Below are 22,584 nucleotides of genomic sequence, written 5' to 3'. Positions count from 1 at the left end.
TCCCCTTCAGTAGGTTGCAATCTACCAAATATTTGAACCTTGGAAACTTTCTCCTTACCTGCTGTCCTCCATACAGATCAGCATGTGCCCTGCCCAGAGCTGTACGCCTTGATTGCTAACCAGCGACCACTCGGCAATGGACACGCCCTGTCGTTCTAATTCCGTGTGAAGACTGGATATGGCATGCAGCTCCGGCGATAACTGCACTTCATAAGTAATGCAGTATTAACTGTTGGAACTTTCCTACCCTATTGTAGCGACGCATTTGAATCTGATGCAACAATCGTTACTCTTCTCTAAAACACACTTACCTGCATACAATAAATAGGCCACAGCTTACAAAATAAAAAACGATGACCAAGGATAAATAAATTTATTAAGAATGCGGGAAGTTCTCGGTCGTTGAATCAACTTTCTATGGAACTGATAACCCATGAGAGAGCATTGCATGTTTAAGCTCTACATTTCTCGACACCAAGTATGAATAACTGCAATAATATAGCCATCAAGTGGCCTTTACCCTTAGAAGTTAACAATGATAGATGGAAAACTTACATCACAGAGTAATCCAGAAGTATGGCTGTCTATGAAGTGAAGAGTATGAAGGCTGGTTGCATTCTGAATTACCATAACCGAATGAAAATGCAAGAGCGGATGGCTTCTTTATAATGGGGAGTAATAGGATAAATGGGATTGTAAATAAAGGGTACAGATCTCTGCACATGGTTAAGAGGATGTTTAGGGGTTGTAGTAAGGATGTAAAGGAGATGGCATACAAGTCTCTGGTAAGACCCCAACTAGAGTATGGTTCCAGTGTATGGGACCCTCACCGGGATTAGTTGATTTAAGAACTGGAAAAAAATCCAAAGAAAAGCAGCTCGATTTGTTCTGGGTGATTTCCGACAAGAGAGTAGCGTTACAGAAATGTTGCAACATTTGGGCTGGGAAGACGAGCTGATCGACTAAGTGGTATGTTCCGAGCTGTCAGAGGAGACATGGCGTGGAATGACATTAGTTGACGAATACGTTTGAGTGGCGTCTTTAAAAGTAGGAAAGATCACAATATGAAGATAAAGTTGGAATTCAAGAAGACAAATTGAGGCAAATATTCATTTATAGGAAGGGGAGTTAGGGATTGGTATAACTTACCAAGGGAGATGTTCAATAAATTTCCAATTTCTTTGAAATCATGTGAGGAAAGGCTAGGAAAACTACAGATAGGGTATCTGCCACCTGAGCGACTGCCCTAAATTCAGATCAGTATTGATTGATTTTGATTGAAGAAAAGTAAGTTAATTTATCATTGCTTTCTTGACTGAGTTAGAAAGTGTTACTGAAATATGACTATGAGTAATACCCTTCTTAACATCTAGAACACTAGTTCTGTTCTCCCAAAACTCTGTAGCTTCCATACTGTCACAGACAGTAAGACTGCAATGGAAGCTAAGTATGTATCTAGTCTGTATCAGGAAGTAAATGCCAAAAAATCTGCATCTGCCAAGGCATTCCTGGAGTATAAGTGATAAAAAATATTTCCTGTTACTTTGATCGAGTTAAATATCACTGTCGTCTCTTTAGCTTCACGCCCTTCTCCCCTCAAGCCCCTTCGGACAGCGACCGAACTAACTGAATGTCAGCTCCATCTTAGTCCAGTCATTGGTGTCCCATCTACACAATGACTGCAGGAACCCACATCACAGATCACTGTTAGTTTATAATAAGTTATTCGTTTGAAATTCTACTTACGGTATTACAATGACTGCTTCTTCTTCTTCTCCTCCTCCTTCTTCTTCTGATTATTCCTCTTCATTTTCTACCGATTTACCACACCTGTGGGGTCGCGGGTGCGAACTGTGTCGCAGATGTGAATTTGGCCTCGATTTACGGCCGGATGCCCTTCCTGACGCGAACGCTATATGGAGAGATGTAATCACTATTGTGTATTTCCGTGATAGTTGGTAGTGTAGTATGTTGTATGAATATGAAGAGGAAAGTGTTGGGACAAACACAAACACCCAGTCCCTGAGCCAGAAGAATTAGTAAGAGGCGATTAAAATCCCCGATACGGCCGGGAACCGAAGGCCTCAACGCTGACCACTCAGACAATGAGTCGGACTACGATATTACAACGACAATTTTGTATGTATGTCTACCTCTTAGTCCACTCTCCTGGTACGGAGTCGGGGATGAGGTGTGATAAAATTATATATGACATGTTTCTACGGCCAGATGCCCTTCGTGTCGCTAACCTCTATTGAGGAGTTGATGAAAATGAAATGAATGATAGTGAATGAAATTGGGTAAGAAGGTGGAATTAATCAGTTTATAGCCAATGAATAAGAACTGCCCCCGCATTTGCATGGAAGTGAAAATGGGAAACCACAGAAAACCATTCATAGAACAGCCGTCAATGCGTTTCAAAGCCATTATCTCCCGAATGCAGAACATGGCTCTATATCCGTACCGCGTTAACACGCGTTGCCACCCAATCTGTCCAATAACTGATCCGTGTATCTTGAGCAAAATTCGTGCACATTGTCGTCCATACTTCTAGTGTGTCAAATTTGCTCATAATGTGTTGTGTTTGGTGGATATATGACAACTCATGGAAATAAAGCCGTGCTAGTCATGTCATGTTAGTGTTTCTTTAGTGCTTCATTTCATGACAGTCACCAATGCAGACAGTATTTTGAGCGTTTTCCAGTTAGAAATGTTTGATTGTTCTGACTGCAGACTATGCTTTAAGTATGTAGTCACCGTCCAAAACCATAGGCCAAAAATCATTTCAAAATATATCTGTCATTTATCAATATTATGCACGGTGATAATCGCGGTGATGTGTAACTGTTAAAGTTGAAAAACAACAAAATACATAGCCTATATCTCACAAAATTACTGCACTAAAATATTCTCGAATTCGATCAAGAAATTAATCAGGAGCATAACTTTAAATATATTTATGCCAGAGCAATATACTGGACGTGATTAGAAGAGTTCTATTTACGTACCAGAGCCGAAGAGAAAATGACAAATACCTAGTGCTGGTGTGTGATGTGCTTGTAGGTCTCCAAGAGTTAAATGCGTGTCCTTATAGGTCAGGAAGGCCTGTAGGCGAAGTAACGGTTTCGATTCCGTCATTTTCTTGCCTCCTAGTTAAACGGATTTCTCATCTATTCTCTGCGGATGAACGTGGAAACGTTGGTAAAGTGGCATAATGACAGCTTGCATGTGTCGGTCAGTGTGTTAATTAGGATGGCCGAATAAAACTAAATTGAAAAGTAATTGTTGGATTAAAAAAATTAAAATGTACATACAATATATAATATTATGAAGCAATGAAATAAAATAACACTACTGTTGAGGAACCTCAGCTTACGAATCATTAAATCAATCAACACGATTTTTTTCCAATTATTTTAGAATGAGTAGAATAACCTTGGTCTAATAAGCACACTGATGTTGTATTTTATTAGTATTATTAACAAATACATCGCAAATGGGAAATATCCCGGTAGCAATGGTCACTCACAGTAGTGTAATAATAAAGTAAAGTTAACGTAATTACCCAACAACAACAACAACAACAACAACAACAACAACAACAACAACAACAACGGTACAACAAGTAATTACATAGAAAGAAAATATTTCAAGAAATACGACTAGTTAAACATTCTAAATCCAGCATCATCGTATAAAATTTCATACACAACTTAATTATTTCCAGTGCTTACCACTACGACTTACAGTACTATAGGTTGAGCTTACTACTAGCTTAAATAATAACTGCCCAACAAAAACAACATCTACAACATTAAACCAAGCAAATCCCTGGAAAAAACGTATTACAAGAAATACTTCTAGTTTAAGTTTGAAATTCTAAATCCATCATCATCATATATAAATTCACACAAAACTTAAGTATTTCCCAGTGCTTAATACTATAGCTTACAATACTATAGGTTGAACTTACTACTGGCTTAACATTACAAATTTTAAAGTAAAGTTAAAAAATTGGGTATTACCCAACAACAACTAGAACAACATGAGTACAACAACGTTGAACAACCAATGTATCTCAAGAAGCGACTTTTAAAAGATTAGTGTGTGCTACAAGAAGATACCGTTTACAATAGTTCCGCCATTAGAATTTTCAATGGTAATTTTCTCTAGAGAATGTTGCTAGGACAATATTAACTGTCCATATATTTTAACATCAAATGAGGTAAACTGCACATATTATTAATTTTTTTTGAAATTGAAATGAAATGAAATGAAATGGTGTATGGCTTTTTGTGCCGGGAGTGTCCGAGGACACGTTCGGCTCGCCAGATGCAGGTCTTTCGATTTGACACCCGTAGGCGACCTGCGTGTCCTGATGAGGATGAAATGATGATGAAGACGACACATACATCCAACCCCCTGGCCAGCGAAATGAACCAATTATGGTTAAAATTCCCAACCCTGCTGAGAATCGAACCCGGGACTCCTATGACCAAAGGCCAGCACGCTAACCATTTAGCCATGGAGCCGGACTTTTTGAAATTAATTGGGAAGGGTAGTAAATAAACAAGGAAGTGAGGAATCTTAACAGGTAAATCATATTGAGAAAATCAGTGCCGTAATTGTCCGGTTGCTTGGCTAAATTGTTCAGTAGGCCCCAGATTCTATTCTTGGTAGGGATGGAGACCTTAAATGCATATTGCTAATTATTACTCTTACTTAAGGTGTGGGTAAACATCTCTTCACCTACATACAACATACCGATCTACAGAAAACACATTACTGAATACGTCTCTCCACTTAGGTTTCGGGTCAGGAAGGACTTCCAACCGTAAAACTAGACCAAATCTAGACCAAATGAACATCAAGTGCTGACCCCAAAAACATCTATAAAGGTCATAAAGAAGATAACCTCAGTGGGTTAGGTGGTTAGTTGTTATATTTCCAAGATAGCGGGTTCGATTCCAACTGAGGCCAATGATATTTAATGGTGTTTAATTGCGACGTGTACACATCGTTGGGTTCTAGCGAGTTAAAGAAATATTGTGAGACAAAATTCCGACAACCTGGCGTCTGTTAAGACCGCTTGTAGCTTAAATAGTCCTTGAAGGTTTTTTTCTCTTGGTTTAAAGTCGCACCAAGGCATCGAACGTTTTCACGTACGGAAGGATGAGAAAGGCCTAGGATCGGGGAGGTAGCGTTCGTGGCCTTAATTAAGGCACACCCCTGGCATTTTACTCTTGTGAAAATGGGAAACCAGGGAAAATCATCTTCAGGACTGCCGACAGTGGGATTCTAACCCACAATCTCCTGAATGCAAGCTCACAGATGAGTGACCCAAGTATTTTATAGTAATAGTCTTAGTAGTAACTGGAGAAGAAAAAACATGACGCAACAGCCCCGAAAAGTAGCAGTAGCAGGTGAAGCGAAATATTCTTAAACTACGTCCATAAAAGGAACAGTAATGAATCTTCGAAAGGTCACATGTTAACAAATAAACTACGTATGATGTTAAGAGTGTTGCATAATACATTTCTTGTGGTGAAGGTGAGGGCTGCTTGGCAGTAACTTGATCTCGACTTTTAGCGGCAATATTCGTGTTGTTGTTGACAAGGATCATCGTGAAGAAGCCCGCCTGGTGACCATGATCGTCAGGGTGTCAAGGTCATATGGTGTGATATCGTGGTTAGCCAGTTCGAGTCCGTTCAATGGGGGAAAGTGAATCACTATAAGAATGTTGGCCGGCAGGGAGGGAGGTCGTAATAATTATACAATTTATGATCAGTATATTGCGTGCCAAAAGCCTCAATTCAATTCCAAACCTCTCCACAGTGTTCGTATGGAGTGAAGTCAATTGACGCTCTTGATGGTGATTCGTACGTCGGATGGAGACGTTAATCCTTGACCAGTCCCCTTGGTGTTATTTGACGGGAGTAGACAATGTGTCAATATCGGATATTACCCTCTTCCTACTTCGTTATTATCACCATCATCCCACATCCTGACGTGCATGTCGCCCATGGGAGACAAATGGAAAGATCTGCATCAGGCGAGTCAAATGTGTCGTCGGACACTCCCGGCACTAAAAGCCATACGGTAAATAAATAAATAAATAAATAAGTAAATAAATAAATAAATAAATAAATAATTGAATCGTGAAGAGCTATTTACGGAACCAGTCTGATAATGTGCTTTATTCCAGAATCTGTAAAACACCGTGATGTCCATTTTAGCCAAGGAACAAAAACGTAGCTTGGCCTTGAATAAAGGCCTACATCTGGCGAGCCAAATATGTCCAACTACATTCCCGGCACTAAAAGCCATACAGTAAATTGCGTCGGATCACTTTCTTTCAATAAATGTAGTTCAAAAGATGTTGTTTACTCAAATTTTACTGCGACATCGTTTCAGTCTTAAAATCTCGGATGTAAATCCCAAGGTAAAAGAATCGATCCTGGTTTGGCGCAGAAGTATTTGAAGATGCTCAAGTAAGATGCGACCATTATAGACTGGTCCCAGCGTTATGCGAGGTTTAAGACTTCGCAAAATTCCCGGCAGAATGGAGTATCTCCTCGGTGGCGTGATCTACCTTTGGAATAAAGTTTGGTTCCAAAAATGAAACATGACCTAATATCTATCGGTGAATTCTGTGATTCCACAGTAAGCAATGCCAAACATAAATCAGGATCCCGATGTGACGTCTCACATTTTGTGGGTCCTTGAAACGAAATTTGTCATGCAGAGATTGCAATAGCACTGATACGATGCTTGGTAAAATCCTCCTTGGCCACAGATCTTGTAATGGAACCCGTGGAGCACAGTCCTGGTGAACACGTGCTGCATTGCAAAATTAGACCCCTTCTATTCGGTCGATCTCAAGACGGTAGTTAAGAAGAGCTCGTTGCTTTCTTGTCTGTTTCTCTGACGTGAGATTCATATACTGCTGTATGTTCTAGGCTGCTGATCTGTGCTAGTTCCCTAATAAAGAAGTAGGTGTCATCCATTCGATATCCACGCCGGGTCAATGCTCTTCTTGATAGACAACAGGCTCGTTAAAAGTATTCAGCTTTAACTGGCTCCGGCCTCTTCAAGGTACATCCATATCTTACTCATTGCATAGTGTAAAATTGGTGCTATCTTAATAAAAAAAAAAGGCGCAAAGCTGTTCTCAATTTCCTTTATATAAAACATTGAGTTGACCACATCTATACAACCTTCTTCTATATACTTGCAAAAGGTCTTCCCTGTTACTTGTAAAGTTATTCCCAAGAACTTATAGGATTTCACCAATTCCAGTCTGTCATTGCAGCAAGAGAAAATATCTGGTTTTGATATGCTTCCCTCCAAGCATAAATTTCATAATTTTTGGTTAGCTTGTATTAATTTCTAATCCATTCTTCCATTCTTATATGACCATATTTGCAACCTGTCCAATCCTCCTTGTAAATCCAGTTTGATTTTTAACAGTAGAATCATATCACTCGCATATAGTAGAATTGTGATCTCTTCCGAATCAACCTCTTGGATAACGTTATGAATAGGCATTAGGCTAAGGGCGTGTTCATCTCCAGCATTTACCCGGTGTGAATATGATAAAACATAGAAAATAATACCGACGGATATTCTAGTATCTGCATAAAAAACTGACCAAAATTCACCATTTTAATAAGCAAATATACTCCAAAATAATTACGTAATTGATTAATTAATTGCCCTGATTTTTGGAAGAACATTAGGATAGTCTATGTTAAGGATCAATTCCGGCGTTTGCTGTTGTGTAAATTGCCAACTACGGAGAGATATCTCCATGGCTGCTCAGTAGGGCTCGAACCCACCATCTCCCACGAATACAGACTTAGAATTACACGATCTGTACCGTTCCCCGAACTCGTTCGATGTGTACGTATGTTAATTCTTTGATAATATGACACAGAATATTAAATGTATGAGATTTCTTGGGAGTTCTCTGTCTGACTGTGGTATTCTGCTATGTTCCTAGCTGTTATCGGCTTCAAGTGCCCCAGCAAGGTGCCTTCCAACACAGTGAACGCCAAGTTCTGGCCCTACCCTCGCTTCGCCATCCCCGGAGACTGCGGTCGTCTCATCACGTGTGTCAATAACTACCCTCGCCTCATCAGCTGTGGAGACGGCAAGGTCTTCGATGAGAGCACTCTGACCTGCGAGGAGCCTGACCTCGTGCCCAAGTGGTGAGTACCAGCACGGAAAACTTTCCTCACAAACGTTTTTCATTTACAATTATTTTTATTGATTTTTTACAATTAAAAACAAAACTAAGTAATAATAAGTATTAATAATACTAATTGTTATTTTCTATCATGCACTTTACGAGATATATTATCTATATCTTCCTTGAATACCAAATTTGACTATCTATCTAGCTAAGTATCTGCATGTACCATCATTTTCTATTTATCTATCTGCCCACATTTCTGAAAATGAAAATCCACAGCCTGTTTCCAGTCATTCGACTGTGTCAGGAATGGAATGCATGAAGCCCCCCTCTAGCGACGAGGATAGGAATTGTTCCGGCTGCCGAAGCCTGTCGCACTCCTCTGTGTCCACATTTCTACCGTATTAATTAGAAATTACAATAGACTATATTCGAAAAATTGTGCTTGTTTAAAAAAGTATGTAAATTTTTAAAATCATGTTTAACCCGAGTTTATGATAAAATAAGTTTTGAGAAAATTCATGCTCTTTAGGCACTTTCTTCTTTCTTTCTTTCTTTCTTTCTTTCTTTCTTTTTTAATCCGTTTACCCTCCAGGGTTGGCATTTCTCTCGGACTCAGCGAGGGATCCCACTTCTACCGCCTCGAGGAAAGTGTCCTGGAGCGTGGGACTTCGGGCTAGGGATACAACTGGGAAGGAGGACCAATACCTCGCCCAGGCAGCTTCATCTGCTTTTCTGAATAGGGGCCTTGTGTGGGGATGGGAAGATTGGACATGGATAGACAAGGAGGAGGGAAGGAACCGGCCGTGGCCTTAAATTAGTTACCATCTCGGCATTTTCCTGGAGGAAAAGTGGGAAACCACGGAAAACAACTTCGAGGATGGCTGAGGTGGGAATCGAGCCTCCTGAGGCTGAGCGGACCCCGTTCTAGTCCTCGTACCACGTTTCAAATTTCGTGGCAGAGCCGGCAATTGAATCAGGGTCTTCTGGGGTGGCAGTTATTCACACGAACTACTACACCACAGAGGCGGACTTGGGCACTTTCAGTTGTGAAATAAACAGCATTTCGCCCCAGTGTGGCAGTGGGTTCATCAGCTAGTTGCCACATCTTTACTATTCGTGCGCCAGGAGAAGTCCGCTGGGTTAGAACTGCAGACATTTTCCCTCGTACCGCGAATTCCATAAACATGAGTCGGCCTCTTCCTACTTCACTTAGGCCTACTCACCGCATTCTTTCTCTGTACTCTGCGAAAGGGATACGTGAAAGGGGGCTGCAGAGACAGACTGACTGACAGGTCAGTGGCAGGTATATGACGAACGGAAGTAAACACAGTAGCATTCCTACTCATCTCAAGACTCGATATGAACTATAACAGTGTGCCGTTACAATACAACAGCACGAGTTGTAGGCTACTTCATGTAATCATGAACAATCAGTGTCTGAAGAATATTTACAACAATAAGAATAGGAATAAGTATCGCTTACTGTTTGTAGTATGGTAGTATTAATGGAAAAACAATCCATGACTTAAGATTTGCAGGTGACACTTTGTTGGTGGCAGAAAGCCCACAAGATTTACAGTGACTGACCAATCGAGTCGTGGAGGCAAGTGACCAATGGGACTTAACACATAATGTTAGTAAGACACGTTTTATGGTAGTATCCTGAATACAACACCAAGAGATTTTGATGATCAATGGAGAGACAGAGCAGCAAGTGACAATATACACGTATTTAGTAACAAATGTGAACTACAACATTGACTGTGCTGAGGAAATAAAGTCCAGGATCAGCCAAGCCAGAAATACATTCAATAAAATGAGGAGAGTATTCTGTAGCAGAGACCTTAATTTACATCTAAAAATTAGACTTCTGAGATGTTACGTCTTCTCTACCTTCTTCTATGGAGTTGAGACCTGGACTATAAAGAAAAGAGAAATGGAAAGATTAGAGGCATTTGAGTTATGCACATACAGAAGGATACTGTTGGACAGATGAGGTCACAAGCGATGAGGTGATGAGGCTAATGGGAAAGAGAAAGGGAATATTAAATACTGTCAAAATCACGAAGCTCCAATAGCTCGGTCATGTGATGCGAGGAGAAAAATATAATCTATTGTAGCTGGTCATTCAAGGGAAGATACAAGGAAAGAGAAGACCAGGAAGGATTGATAATCTGAAGACTTGGTTCAACTGTTCCACTACTGAGCTGTTACACGCTGCGTCATCTAAAGCAATAATCTGTATGATGGTAGCCGACCTTCTGAGAGGAGATGGCACTTGAAGATGAAGTATTAATGTTGTTTCGTATTAGTTAGAAAATTACAAAATCATTTCTATTTGACAACGTTCATAGTATGGAAATTAATTCATAACAGGAAGTTCTATTGATGGATAGTATCAATTAAAGGGAAAGTACTGAGACCAGCGTGTCCAATATGAAATAGTAGGGTATTATTTATTTTTTCTGGTGGTTTAACACCGCACTAACACATCGAAGGTTTCCGGTGACGCTAGGAAGGGACATTAGTGGCCGTGTTCTTAATTAAGGTACAGCCGTAGCATTTGCCTGGTGTGAAAATGGGAAACCACGGAAAACCATCTTCAGGGCCGCTGACGATGGGGTTTGAACCTGCTATCTCTGGAATGCAATCTCACAGCTGCATGTCACTAACCACACGGCCAGCGTGCTCAGTTCAAGTTACCTTGGGCGGATTCCTCACTTTCACCAACACTCCTGCTCCATATGTAGAATATAATATAAACACATTTTTAATGATTAAAGAAGTTTCGAGATGATATAATTTTAGTTTCGAAAAAATTCCGTACGGCTGATAAAATACTGGATGTATTTAATCGACTTAGGGGTCCCAATTTTATTTTTCTCTATCTATAGTCACTTATCATCCCTCAACGTTGATTATTCTTCTTGCTCATTATAATATGACAATTTAGTTATTAGGTTATGCATGACATACAAATAATAGCAGATAAAGAAGTCAGTACGGAGCAGCCCTGAAGAGACAAGGTGGTCTATTGAAGGTCTCCAAATAACTATATCTGAAATTCACAGTTTAGTCATTCCACGCGAATTTCCATAATCGAACTAGTCAAGTTCGTCGATGGTAATTTTGATATCAAATTCAAATCCAAAATCATTAGTTATATGTACTATCACAGACATTGCATTTATGCAAGCTATCAATCCCTTCTTTACATGTGAGGCCGAGGAGTATTTTGTCGATAAACCGAGCAAATAAACACAATATCAATAATAGTGATTGCCTGATTTGATCGTAGTACACCAGAGAAAAGAACCATTAATGACCATGATTTTTCAGTGAACGAGAAGTGTATCTTTCTTAATAATTATGCGTAGTTTATGCCTGGAGACTTATAACACAAAGACTTCAACTTTGGTATTCATGTTGGTCATTGCGCAAGGTGCAGGTTGTTCTCTACAGGATGTGTACTTCGCGTCATGACTACAAATTTAATGGACGGCAATAAAACAAATATCCAGGGTCACCTGCTCAGTAAAGATGCACTGTAGTTAGGGAAGAGACCATACGTGACTCTTTAAATCCCAGACGTTAGGTAAACACGTTGTCACTGCCATTGTACCATGAGCTGCTAAACTTATCTTAAATAATACTTCTCTCAGGTGATTTGAAACTAATAGGAAAGAGGAAGCAAGCCAGCACTGATAATGACTAATTTGGAATTTGATTTGATTTCATGTTCGACCGTTATTGCGGGTAGGGGGGGGGGATGTTATTCTCTATAGAGTGATAAATAAGTTACAAGATTGTGAGCAACTGCAACGTGACTCGAAAATGTTGTGATATGGACAGCAGGCAATGGTATGTTGATAAACGGGGTTAAAAGTCAGGTTGTGAGTTTTACAAGTAGGAAAAGTCCTCTCAGTTTTAATTACTGCGTTGATGGGGTGAAAGTTCCTTTTGGGGATCATTGTAAGTATCTAGGTCTCAATATAAGGAAAGATCTTCATTGGGGTAATCACATAAATGGGATTGTAAATAAAGGGTACAGATCTCTGCACATGGTTATGAGGGTGTTTAAGGGTTGTAGTAAGGATGTAAAGGAAAGGGCATATAAGTCTCTGGTAAGACCCCAACTAGAGTATGGTTCCAGTGTATGGGACCCTCACCAGGATTACCTGATTCAAGAACTGGAAAAAATCCAAAGAAAAGCAGCTCGATTTGTTCTGGGCGATTTCCGACAAAAGAGTAGCGTTACAAAAATGTTGGAATGTTTGGGTTGGGATGAATTGAGAGAAAGAAGAAGAGCTGCTCGACTAAGTGGTATGTTCCGGGCTGTCAGCGGAGAGATGGCGTGGAATGACATTAGTAGACGAATAAGTTTGAATGGCGTTTATAAAAGTAGGAAAGATCACAATATGAAGATAAATTTGGAATTCAAGAGGACAAACTGGGGCAAATATTCATTTATAGGAAGGGGAGTTAGGGATTGGAATAACTTACCAAGAGAGATGTTCAATAAATTTCCAATTTCTTTGAAATCATTTAGGAAAAGGCTAGGAAAACAACAAATAGGGAATCTGCCACCTGGGCGACTGCCCTAAATGCAGATCAGTATTGATTGATTGATTGATTGATGTCACAAATATTTCACACTATTAGTTTTGAAAAAAAAAACTTTACAATGAGACTAAATTAACACTCTGATAATGACAACATATGCACTCTGTGTGATGATACTCATACCGAAGAAATAAACCTCGTGAAACCCAGTTTGACCGAAACCAGTGAAAGAAGGGAATCGTTTATATTATAATAATAAAATAATAATAATAATAATATAAGTTCACAGCCACTATCTTACCAGTCCTATCCATATACCACAGTGTGACATTAAACTGCACAGATTAGCATTTTCATGTATTATTAATACGACGTGAAAACATTTCTTATGACTTTTACTTTGCAGGGACTGTAACGTTAATTCTTTACCTTATCTTCAAACAATATTTTTCCTGAAATTTTCACCATGGAAGGCACTCGAATCAAGAAAATAAGAAGGATCAAAGCGGCCTGGACTGAAAGAATTATGTGAATGAAGTGAAAGGGTGGTAAAACCCCTGTACTGTCTCAAAAGGGGAATTCGCATTTAATTACACCATGTTCATTTCAGTCGATTCTTTCATATCAAACTCATTTCAAGAAGTGTCCTCCTCTCTAGTGTTCAACCACTGTTGGTATTGTATATAATACAAAATACATCGCAATAGCAGTATAATTCCTATAGTTTCTAAGTGACGTATTGACAAGGAAAAGACCTATCGCCAAAATCTTAATTGGTCACATGTATGTAACTAAATAAAATACAGGAACTTGCTACTTGGGGATACCATGGCATACTCTCTCGAGTAGTGCTTGAAAGCAATAGAGAACGACGTACAGAATTGTAATATAAGTTTTGGTTTAATTACTTGCCTTTACGACAAAATCAACCACACGGAAAATATATTAATTTAACTACATAATTGAGATTACATAGGAAATATTTATAACGTGTTCTATGTAGTCTGCTAATGATGATTGTAATAGGGTTCTCACAATCTAAAATGGATCCCTTCAAGGCCGAATGTACCTACGTCGTGAACTATTTCTTTACTTAAAGAGAAGTGGTCAAACAGTCACAAAGTATTTCTGAGTTAATTTCCACTGAAAGCTTTTTTAATGACAACTTATTTGAGGTTATACATGATTCTGGAATAATTCATCTCTAGATGGGCTAACAATGGATGATCTTCATCAGTTTCGAAACGAATGTGGAATCAATGATGAAGCCTGATCTCGTACTCTTCTCGATGTTGAATTGAATGAATTGGGATATTTTTGGTAATCATGTCATTGCTGTTGTAGTAATAGTAAATGCTTGATAACCTACTGTACACTGTAATTGAGTTTGTGCGGTTCGGGTTGTGTAGGTTTAGGGTTCCATAGGGAGACGGTTTATTTGAAACATCATGTTGGGCAGATCTCTGGTTTCCCATTTACACCAGTTCAATTCTATTCTTGTTTCTTATTTCAAGGCCGATGGTGATGAGTCATTTACAAGTATCATTTTGTAGGAATCCTGTATTCTCATAAAATTAAGGAATATTTCATAAGTTATACGACAATCGAACTAGATGCCATATGTACAATTAGTCGAGAGATCATAGGAAATGGTGGTACCGCAATAGTAGTTTAGAACACCATAAGTTGGACTTTATCGATGTCTTATATTCTACTCGCTCATGTTTGTGCACTGGCATTGAATAAAATGAAAATCAACTGCTTCGATCAAGAAGGGCGTTCGCCAGGGTTGTGTACTGTCACCTCTGTTGTTTAACATTTACTCAGAGGCAATCTTTAAAAAACCATTGCAAGACTATGGTGGGATCAAAATTAACGGGAAAACCATCAACAACATCAGATATGCAGATGATACTGTTGTCATAGCTGATGACATGCCTGCCCCTCAGTTCATGATAAACTCCTTAGTTCAGCACAGTGAAGAGTTTGGATTATATGCTAACCCCTCAAAAACGAAGCTGATGGTGTTCTCTACGAAGACAATTCGGACAAATCTCACAATAAAGGATAAAATAGTGGAGGAAGTGTTTTCTCTCAAATATCTGGGTACCATCTTGGATGAGCAATGTAACTCCAAACGGGAGATGATATCTAGAATTGAGCAGGCCAGGAAACAATTCATTACCATGAAGAAATTCTTTGTGAGGTCAGATCTCAGTCTCCAACTACGAGTTCGTATGATCCGCTGCTATATATTTTCTGTTCTCCTATATGGATGTGAAAGCTGGACTCAGGATCCAATAATGGAAAAACGTATTGATGCCTTCGAAATGTTCCTGTATCGCCGTCTCTTGCGGATATCCTGGGTAATGAAAATCTCAAATGCCGAGGTCCTTCGTCGGATGAAAAAGCAGAAAGAACTACTGCTCACCATAAAACAGAGGAAAACGCAATATCTAGGACATATCATGAGAGGTGAGAGGTATCAGTTATTACAGCTTATTATCGAAGGAAAGATACAGGGGAAGAGATCTGTTGGGAGAAGAAGAAATTCATGGCTGAAAGACCTTCGAAAATGGCACTGCTGTACTTCAAAAATGGCATTCCATTCTGCGCTGTCAATATCAGAGCTAGTTACGTGGATCGCCAACCTCCACTCGGAGACGGCGTCTTAAGAAGAAGATTAAACTATTGTAGTCGTCTACGTGACATCTCTATGCATGACAGAACTTACAATAACGGATAATTTTGTGGATTAACGAATATTAAGAACGCGCGTTGTAAATTTTGTCTGCTATGTGACGTCCGTTAGTACTGTGATGCATGGTAATTCTTTTTTTCCCTCTTCCAAAATTGAGGTGCATATCTAACATTTACATTTTCCTGCATGGAAAATAAATTTAAAAATAAAATTTAAGACAATTTCTTGATAATGGCATGTGTTTTCTATAATAATTTGCTCTCTTAGTTCTCCTGACCTTCATCTATCAGTCCTTCTGGCGGGAATGATATAAATTTGTGTTAATATTTTGTAATCTTTTCATTGCAGCTACCGGCACGTGGCGAAATGAAGAAAATCTTTCTTCTTTTCTTTCACTTTCTCTTGTTCTCTCTAACTCTTCACCTTTTTCTATTCTTTCCAGTGCCAACTTCCTCAAGAAATAAGGAACTCTTACTTATTCCTTTTACTTCTTGCCATCTTCATCAAGTCGGCCGCCAAATTTCAACGCAGAGACATTCGACGCTAAATTTAATTCATAAGTTACATTTAAGTTAAGAGATTTTGTGTATAAAAGCAAGGTTGTTGAAATTAATTTTAGATACCAATGCAATGCTTTAAATTATATGTTTTATATCACTGTAAAGTTATTATCACAACACCTTTGTATAAAGTTTTGAAAGTCAGTGTAAATAATACACTCAATAAATTTCCTACTGTACAGTAATACTTGATTTATGTCTGAACTGCACACCCCCAATCCCACCCAATACAAAGGTAACAAAGGCACAGGTATTCTATTCATAGTTTTATCGTTATTACTAGACCTCGGATTTTTGGGCGGCAATAGGTTAGAATGCAAAGTAATTTGGTTTGTATGAAGTATCATGCAACCCGTTGTACCATAATGTAGCTAGAGTAACATACATTCAAGGAGTTATATAGGCCGTACCCCTAATATCTATGCAAATCTCATAGCATAACCGCTGTACGGGGCAGTATATAATTGATGTTCGCTTAAGTAAATTTGCGTTTTAACCTATCAGTACCTAAAAATCCGGACTCTAGTTAGTACAATAAACATTGAATATTAAAAAGGAACATTTTTGAATGTGTATGTAACATCAGATGCTGATTGTAAGCCTGTGAGTGCCACGTTAAACTAATTTCGATTCTGTGGTGTCAAACCAAAAGTTAAGCTCTTGATGAATGATTTTACTGTTTTTGACGCAGGTAATTAATATCGTTACTTGACATATCGATTTAGAAAGGAGTAAAAGAACTGTTGGAAATTAATTAAGTTGGTTTATTGAAATATTCTCAAATAAATGTAACTAAACAAAGAAGACATATAAAAATGTTTGAATAAATGGCATTGTCGTGACACAGGCTTTGCCACGACGAGAATGATAAATAATCAGATTGACTTCCTCCGAGCGGTAATGAGGGATTGTTCAATGGGCCTGGGAGATTTGCTACGTGTGAAGAGACGAAGTCCTCTATTTCCCAAAACCTTCCTTTAATAGCAGACTGATGAGTATGTATAATTATATACAGTATTTACAATCTCCTTCCTAACTTCAAATGACGCTGACATAGAAGACTTGGCGTGGTCGAAGTATTGAAGTGAATACTTTAAGTCCACACTTGGACCTTATTATTATTATTATCGGAGACCTGACTGACAGGGCTTCCGCCCGCACTTCTAGTTGACTTGTTCCAAAAAGCCTCGATCAGGGTGTGTACCCCTGTTTTATACCTTCACTAACTTTCACCTCCCCTCGAGAAGGCCATCGAAGTTTCCATCCTATGGAGAATGTCCTAAGACACACGAAAACGGAATTGCCTCTTCCGTTCACTCGCTACCCACCTTTTCTGAAGATATACTACGCACCTTTAGCAGGGTGCAGCTTATGATTCACCTACTTCGACCAAGCCTTACTTTTAATTACACAACTTGTGGCTCACAGCTTTTGGTGTGCCTTCAACTCTTAAATCTTGTATGATTCTTAATTTACTTATATCAGCATTATAATTATGATTCCTTGGCCTTGTTGCCATTACATAGTCATTACTATTAACTTATAATTTCCCTTATAATATTAACGTATATCTCAGCGACACCATTCCTCCTACGTCCCGGTCATGGGTTCGATCCTCGGAAGAATGAGTCCTGAGCTCCAATCTGGGGCTGACACGACACCTCCCCCCTTTGGGGAAAAATGAATGCAATACCTCTGCATTCATTTTTTACTCTTACTCTTACATCCTGTTAGAGTCTCCATGCTCTTGTTCGTGGGTGCGCTGTGCCAAGTTATCTCTGATACTTGCTCTACCTGTAGTAGGGCGTTCGTGTAACTCTAATCCCGACAGCGATCCTGAGTGGCTGAGGGCCCTTTCAGCCAGTCGAGGATGCTGAAAATGGACAGTAATGTCCTCATCAGAGACCTTAGCTCTGTGGTCATTAGCGATCACATTCTGAAAAATACATAAGTTGGGACAGCGCTCTCTACTATCTTCTATGCATTTACTTAAAGGTCTACACCTTCTACAGCAACCACAACAGTAACAACGACAGCAACAGACTATTATAAGTACTGCAAACAAAATAATACCAGTTATAATTTGATATACACTTGTATACTGTTGGGTCATTTGCATTTTAAATTCCTTTTCTTTCTGCATTACCAGTGCTTCTACATCTTCAGTCTTATGACTGGCTAACCTTAGGTCGCTTATATGATTCAGTAAGCTTCCTACTGTAACCCTATTTAATTCTGGTACATCCTCTAATTTGATCTCACTGTCTAATTGTTCACAACAATCATATATTAACATTACTTCTGGCACTAAGTCTTTCCTTGTTGTCGTATTCACTGAACCTGCACTCTGAATTTTACTTGTGGGACTGTAAACTGTACACAAGTCTGTGAATTGTATTATTCCCACACCATTTAAACTTATATCACTGGTAATATCCTGACAAACACTGGTGACCTTAGTTTCATGAGGCGATACAAAAATATACATGTTATCATCAATAGGTATCCATAAGAGTTCATAAATCGACATCACACTTTTCTTGCAGTCTTCTGGAATAAAGCTAACACCAGTTAACAACTTGACAATACAACTACCCTTTGACATTACATTATTAATAGGAAAAATTGCCTTGCATAATCTCTGTCCATTGTCAGTCCACTTGCATTGTTTCACTTGTTCATCACTTAATTCTACATATGTCTGTCTTTCTTGATCAACTAATACATACTGTTTTTCATTAGATATATACACAAAATGGTTTGGATTACTCTTCATGGGAGAGGGGAAAGGTATACAATGGTACAAATTGTACTTTATTTTGTTAGTAAGAGGGGTGCGTAAAATATACACCAAGGTATCTCGAGTTATATATACACTCACTGATGATATTTTTAGAATCAAGTACCCATAAGTGACTTGCAAATCATATGGCAGATCATAACCCTTAGGGAAATCTCTTTGGGCCTTCTTATATGCCCTTACTAGATCATCGGGGCTTAACACTTGGACACTCACCGTGCCTGTCTGAGAACTTACAATACTATCTAATAAGATCTGATAATGCTCGTGCAATTGCATCAGAAATCCTTGCAATTCAATTAAGTGTTTATTTAATGATATTTGCATTTCTGATTGTCTAAAAGCCTCATTTATACCCGTTGTTTCATTCTGAATGTAACTCTTAAGTTGCTCAAAGTTTTCACTTAGCTTGAGTTCATTTGCTGTGATGTCATACAGGGTATTATTGACAGATTGCAAAGTTGACTTTACAACTAACATTTGACTTTTTGCTACTTGTATCATGGACAATTGTTCCTGTTCTAGTTCCTTAATCTTGCCCTCGTAATACATAGCGTCGCTTTCATCCATCGTTCCGAATAACGTCTTCGCAATGGTACCGATTGCATTAATTAACCCGCGCTTACTTCGTTTCCCGTTGCCTTCCGGTGTTTCGATCCTAGTAATTTTCCTAATTAAATCTTTAATCCCTTGAATCCTTTGAAATTGTTGCTCTACTAACATTATCTCATGTTCGCACTTAATATGTACTTCCTTTTCTATCTGAATACAGAGGGTTTTAGTCTTCTGTAAATTTCTACGGGCTATCACAAATAGATCTGCCAAACGTGTAAGGTTAATATAAGTAACCAATTTCCATTCTACAGTGTATAATTGTACCTCTCCTTGATAATCAAAATAGACTCCGGCTGTATTCTCGTACCGTTTCATCTTGAAATCCAATTGACTGGTGGGTATGGACACCCCTAGCAACATAACTGCGACGACCAGCATTCTCCAGGTCGTGCGGTCTGTCATCCCTTTCATTCTGCCTGGTTCGTTCACCTCCTTGCAAGGTAAACACGACTTTCACTTTCTTGTCACTCTCCCTTACACACTATACTGTTAGGTGTTGTGGAACCTACCCTCAACTGTTTATCTGTACCTGAATACACACTTAATGTGACTGACTGTCTTACTATAACGTTTGTCTTCTCATAATTATGCTCTGTACTAGTCTACTAGTATACTCGTGAGCAATTTAAATAAATCTACGAATTCTTTTTCGTAACTGATATCTCTGTAAAACTTCACTCTTGGGCAGCTCTAACAAAATTTTAGAGCCATCATTAGCCCATTCAAAAATTCTCTCCTTGTTTGACGTACCTGCGTTACTCCTCCTTATCCTTACGGACAGATGAAAGGCATCATTGGCAATTAAGAATTTGAATAGCGTCTGTTAAAGACTGCAGAGGATTTACCTCCAGGAATGGTTACAGAAGTTAAAGTTAAATACAGGTATGAATCTACCGAAGTGATCTTTATGGGATTGTACTCCGTATCCTTGGAGTCACATCTCACGGGATGGTTCTCAACGTAGTGAGAAAATTCCCTTCAGTGGATTCTGTTCCCACGAGAATCACACTGTTGTGGAAAATCACCGGCCTAATGGTGATATTTCCCAGGCAGGACCCGCCTCACTGGGTTCCATGCCTCACTCAGGACGCCCGTATTCGTGCATAAAGGACTAAATACAAGGTCATTCCCTAAGTGGAACCTTTAGTCGCCTCCTACGACAGACAGGTTCGAGTCGTGGTGTTATTCTGGCTGTGTAACTGTATGGGAAGAAGAGTACCAAAGTGTAGAGTGTTGTTTGCGTAAATCCCCGACACCACACGGGGTTATCTTCAGGATAACGACCTTCAATTAGATATCATATGGATTACGTAAAACATTTATCTGTGAAATTTTTCTGTACCATGAATGAATTTCGTTTCAGTGGAACTAAGCTTGGCTTCACGCCCTTTCTGATTTTAATAATTACAAGCAGATCTCATTTATTTTACATACGACGCTACCTAATTTACTCATTTAATTTCTAGTGACAGTAAGTGAAGGCTTTTCAGAACGTGCATATAGCAAGTGTAGATAATTTTAATCCTCATTATGAACTCGAATTCTCTCCATATTCAGTTTGAACCCTGCGGTTCATTTTTGACGAGTTGATATCTGGACATACAGTCTCGTCACCTGTAGTCTTTCTGACGGGTACTTAGGACGTACTCACAATGGTACTCCCGTACCAAAATTCCTAGGTTCCTCTCTTACATAGGTTAAACTTTCTAGTACTTTCCTGATTTCGACGCGACCTGACAGAGTATTTCAACTAACTCTATCAGCGGTACACGATAATCCACAATGCCGTTGGAGTGAGGGAAGTGTAACTCACTGCGACCTAAATAGGAACCATTACCTTACATTCTTCTCTAATTAATGTACATTTTTAATCTATTCTGGTGCACGATAATTTGTCTACCACGCTTGTTTACCTGTAACGTGCAATTCACTCCCGATACCTTAGTAATTTTATAAGGACCTTGATACGGTGGAGAAAGTTTCTTTGAACGTCCCCTTCGTAGGGCATCGTTACGTAACAACACGAGATCTCCTACTTTGAATGAAACTTCATTCTTAGCCTTATCATAGTATTCCTTATCTCGTTCTTTGGTTTTAATTAACGTCTTTCTAGCTATTTCATGGCTCTCTTGCAGTTGTCTGGTTAACTGCTCCAAGACATTCTGGCATTCATTATAATTTGGCTCTGGTTTCCTTTGAAGAACACCAGGGATATTTGCCTTTCGCCCAAATATTAACTCAAATGGTGTATAACCTGTGCTAGTGTGCTTGGTCGTATTATACACAAACATTGCCATAGGAAGATAACTATCCCAGTCATCTTGTGAACTGCATACATAATGTCTTAAATATTCTGAGAGCACCCTATGAGAGCGTTCCAAACTACCGTTAGATTGCGGTCGAAATGCCGCTGTATGGACCTTCTTGATTCGCAATATTCTACATAACTTCTTAAAAACATCTGACATAAAATTTGCACCTTGATCTGTCAGTATAATATTTGGTATACCGAATATACTAATTACTCTATTAATCAGAGTTCGTGCTATGGTTTCTGCACTTTGGTCCGGCATAGCACTCGCAATTAAATACTTAGACAGCTGGTCTTGACAGGTGAGTATGTACCTGTTTCCTGCTTCCGTTACATTTAAAGGTCCTACCACATCTAGTGCTATTTTCTCAAAGACTGCTTTCGGAGTATCTGTGATCTCCATTTTTGCTCTTACTTCAGGCCCGGTAATCTTATTCTTTTGACATGATGGGCATGAGCGTATATACCTTTCTACATCCTTTTGCATCCCTTCCCATTGATAATGGTCTTTTATCCGGGCATACGTTCTGGATATGCCCTGATGGCCTGATACTAATGACTCATGACATTCCTTAATAATCTCTAATTTATCTTGTTCTGTTAGCTCCGGGCTAGTGTTCCTAGCCTCTTCGGTTACATCCTCACTATCACTACTACCTTCTTCGCTTCCACTCTCAGGCTCTGTCACCTCTGCCGTGGCGTCCTCGGATTCAGAGCTGAGTCTCCGTGGTTGCACAATTTTATCTGAGCTAACAGGTCCTCCTAAGTTGTCATTAGCCTCACACTCCTCATTACTAGTCTCTTGGTTATTATCACTAGATTTAACTACTCGCACTT

General features: G+C 39.1%; 1 protein-coding gene across 2 annotated transcripts in view; it reads left to right on the top strand.

Annotated features, from left to right (window-relative positions):
* Positions 1-16,206, top strand: part of LOC136881036 (protein obstructor-E) — a 60,828-nt gene extending 44,622 nt beyond the window's left edge. Inside the window, exons 4-5 of one of the 2 annotated variants that reach the window (XM_067153642.2) lie at positions 8,003-8,210; positions 15,904-16,206. In XM_067153642.2, coding sequence (XP_067009743.1) covers positions 8,003-8,210; positions 15,904-15,925 — 230 coding nt within the window. In that variant the 3' untranslated portion in view covers positions 15,926-16,206. Of the gene's footprint in view, positions 1-8,002; positions 8,211-15,809 lie in introns of both variants that reach the window. The other variant, XM_067153638.2, reaches the window with a different exon arrangement.
* The last annotated feature ends 6,378 nt before the right edge of the window (positions 16,207-22,584 follow it).

Source organism: Anabrus simplex, chromosome 1 (assembly GCF_040414725.1).
Source record: "Anabrus simplex isolate iqAnaSimp1 chromosome 1, ASM4041472v1, whole genome shotgun sequence".
Classification (NCBI taxonomy): Eukaryota; Metazoa; Arthropoda; class Insecta; order Orthoptera; family Tettigoniidae; genus Anabrus; species Anabrus simplex.
This window is presented reverse-complemented; position numbering and strand designations above follow the sequence as displayed.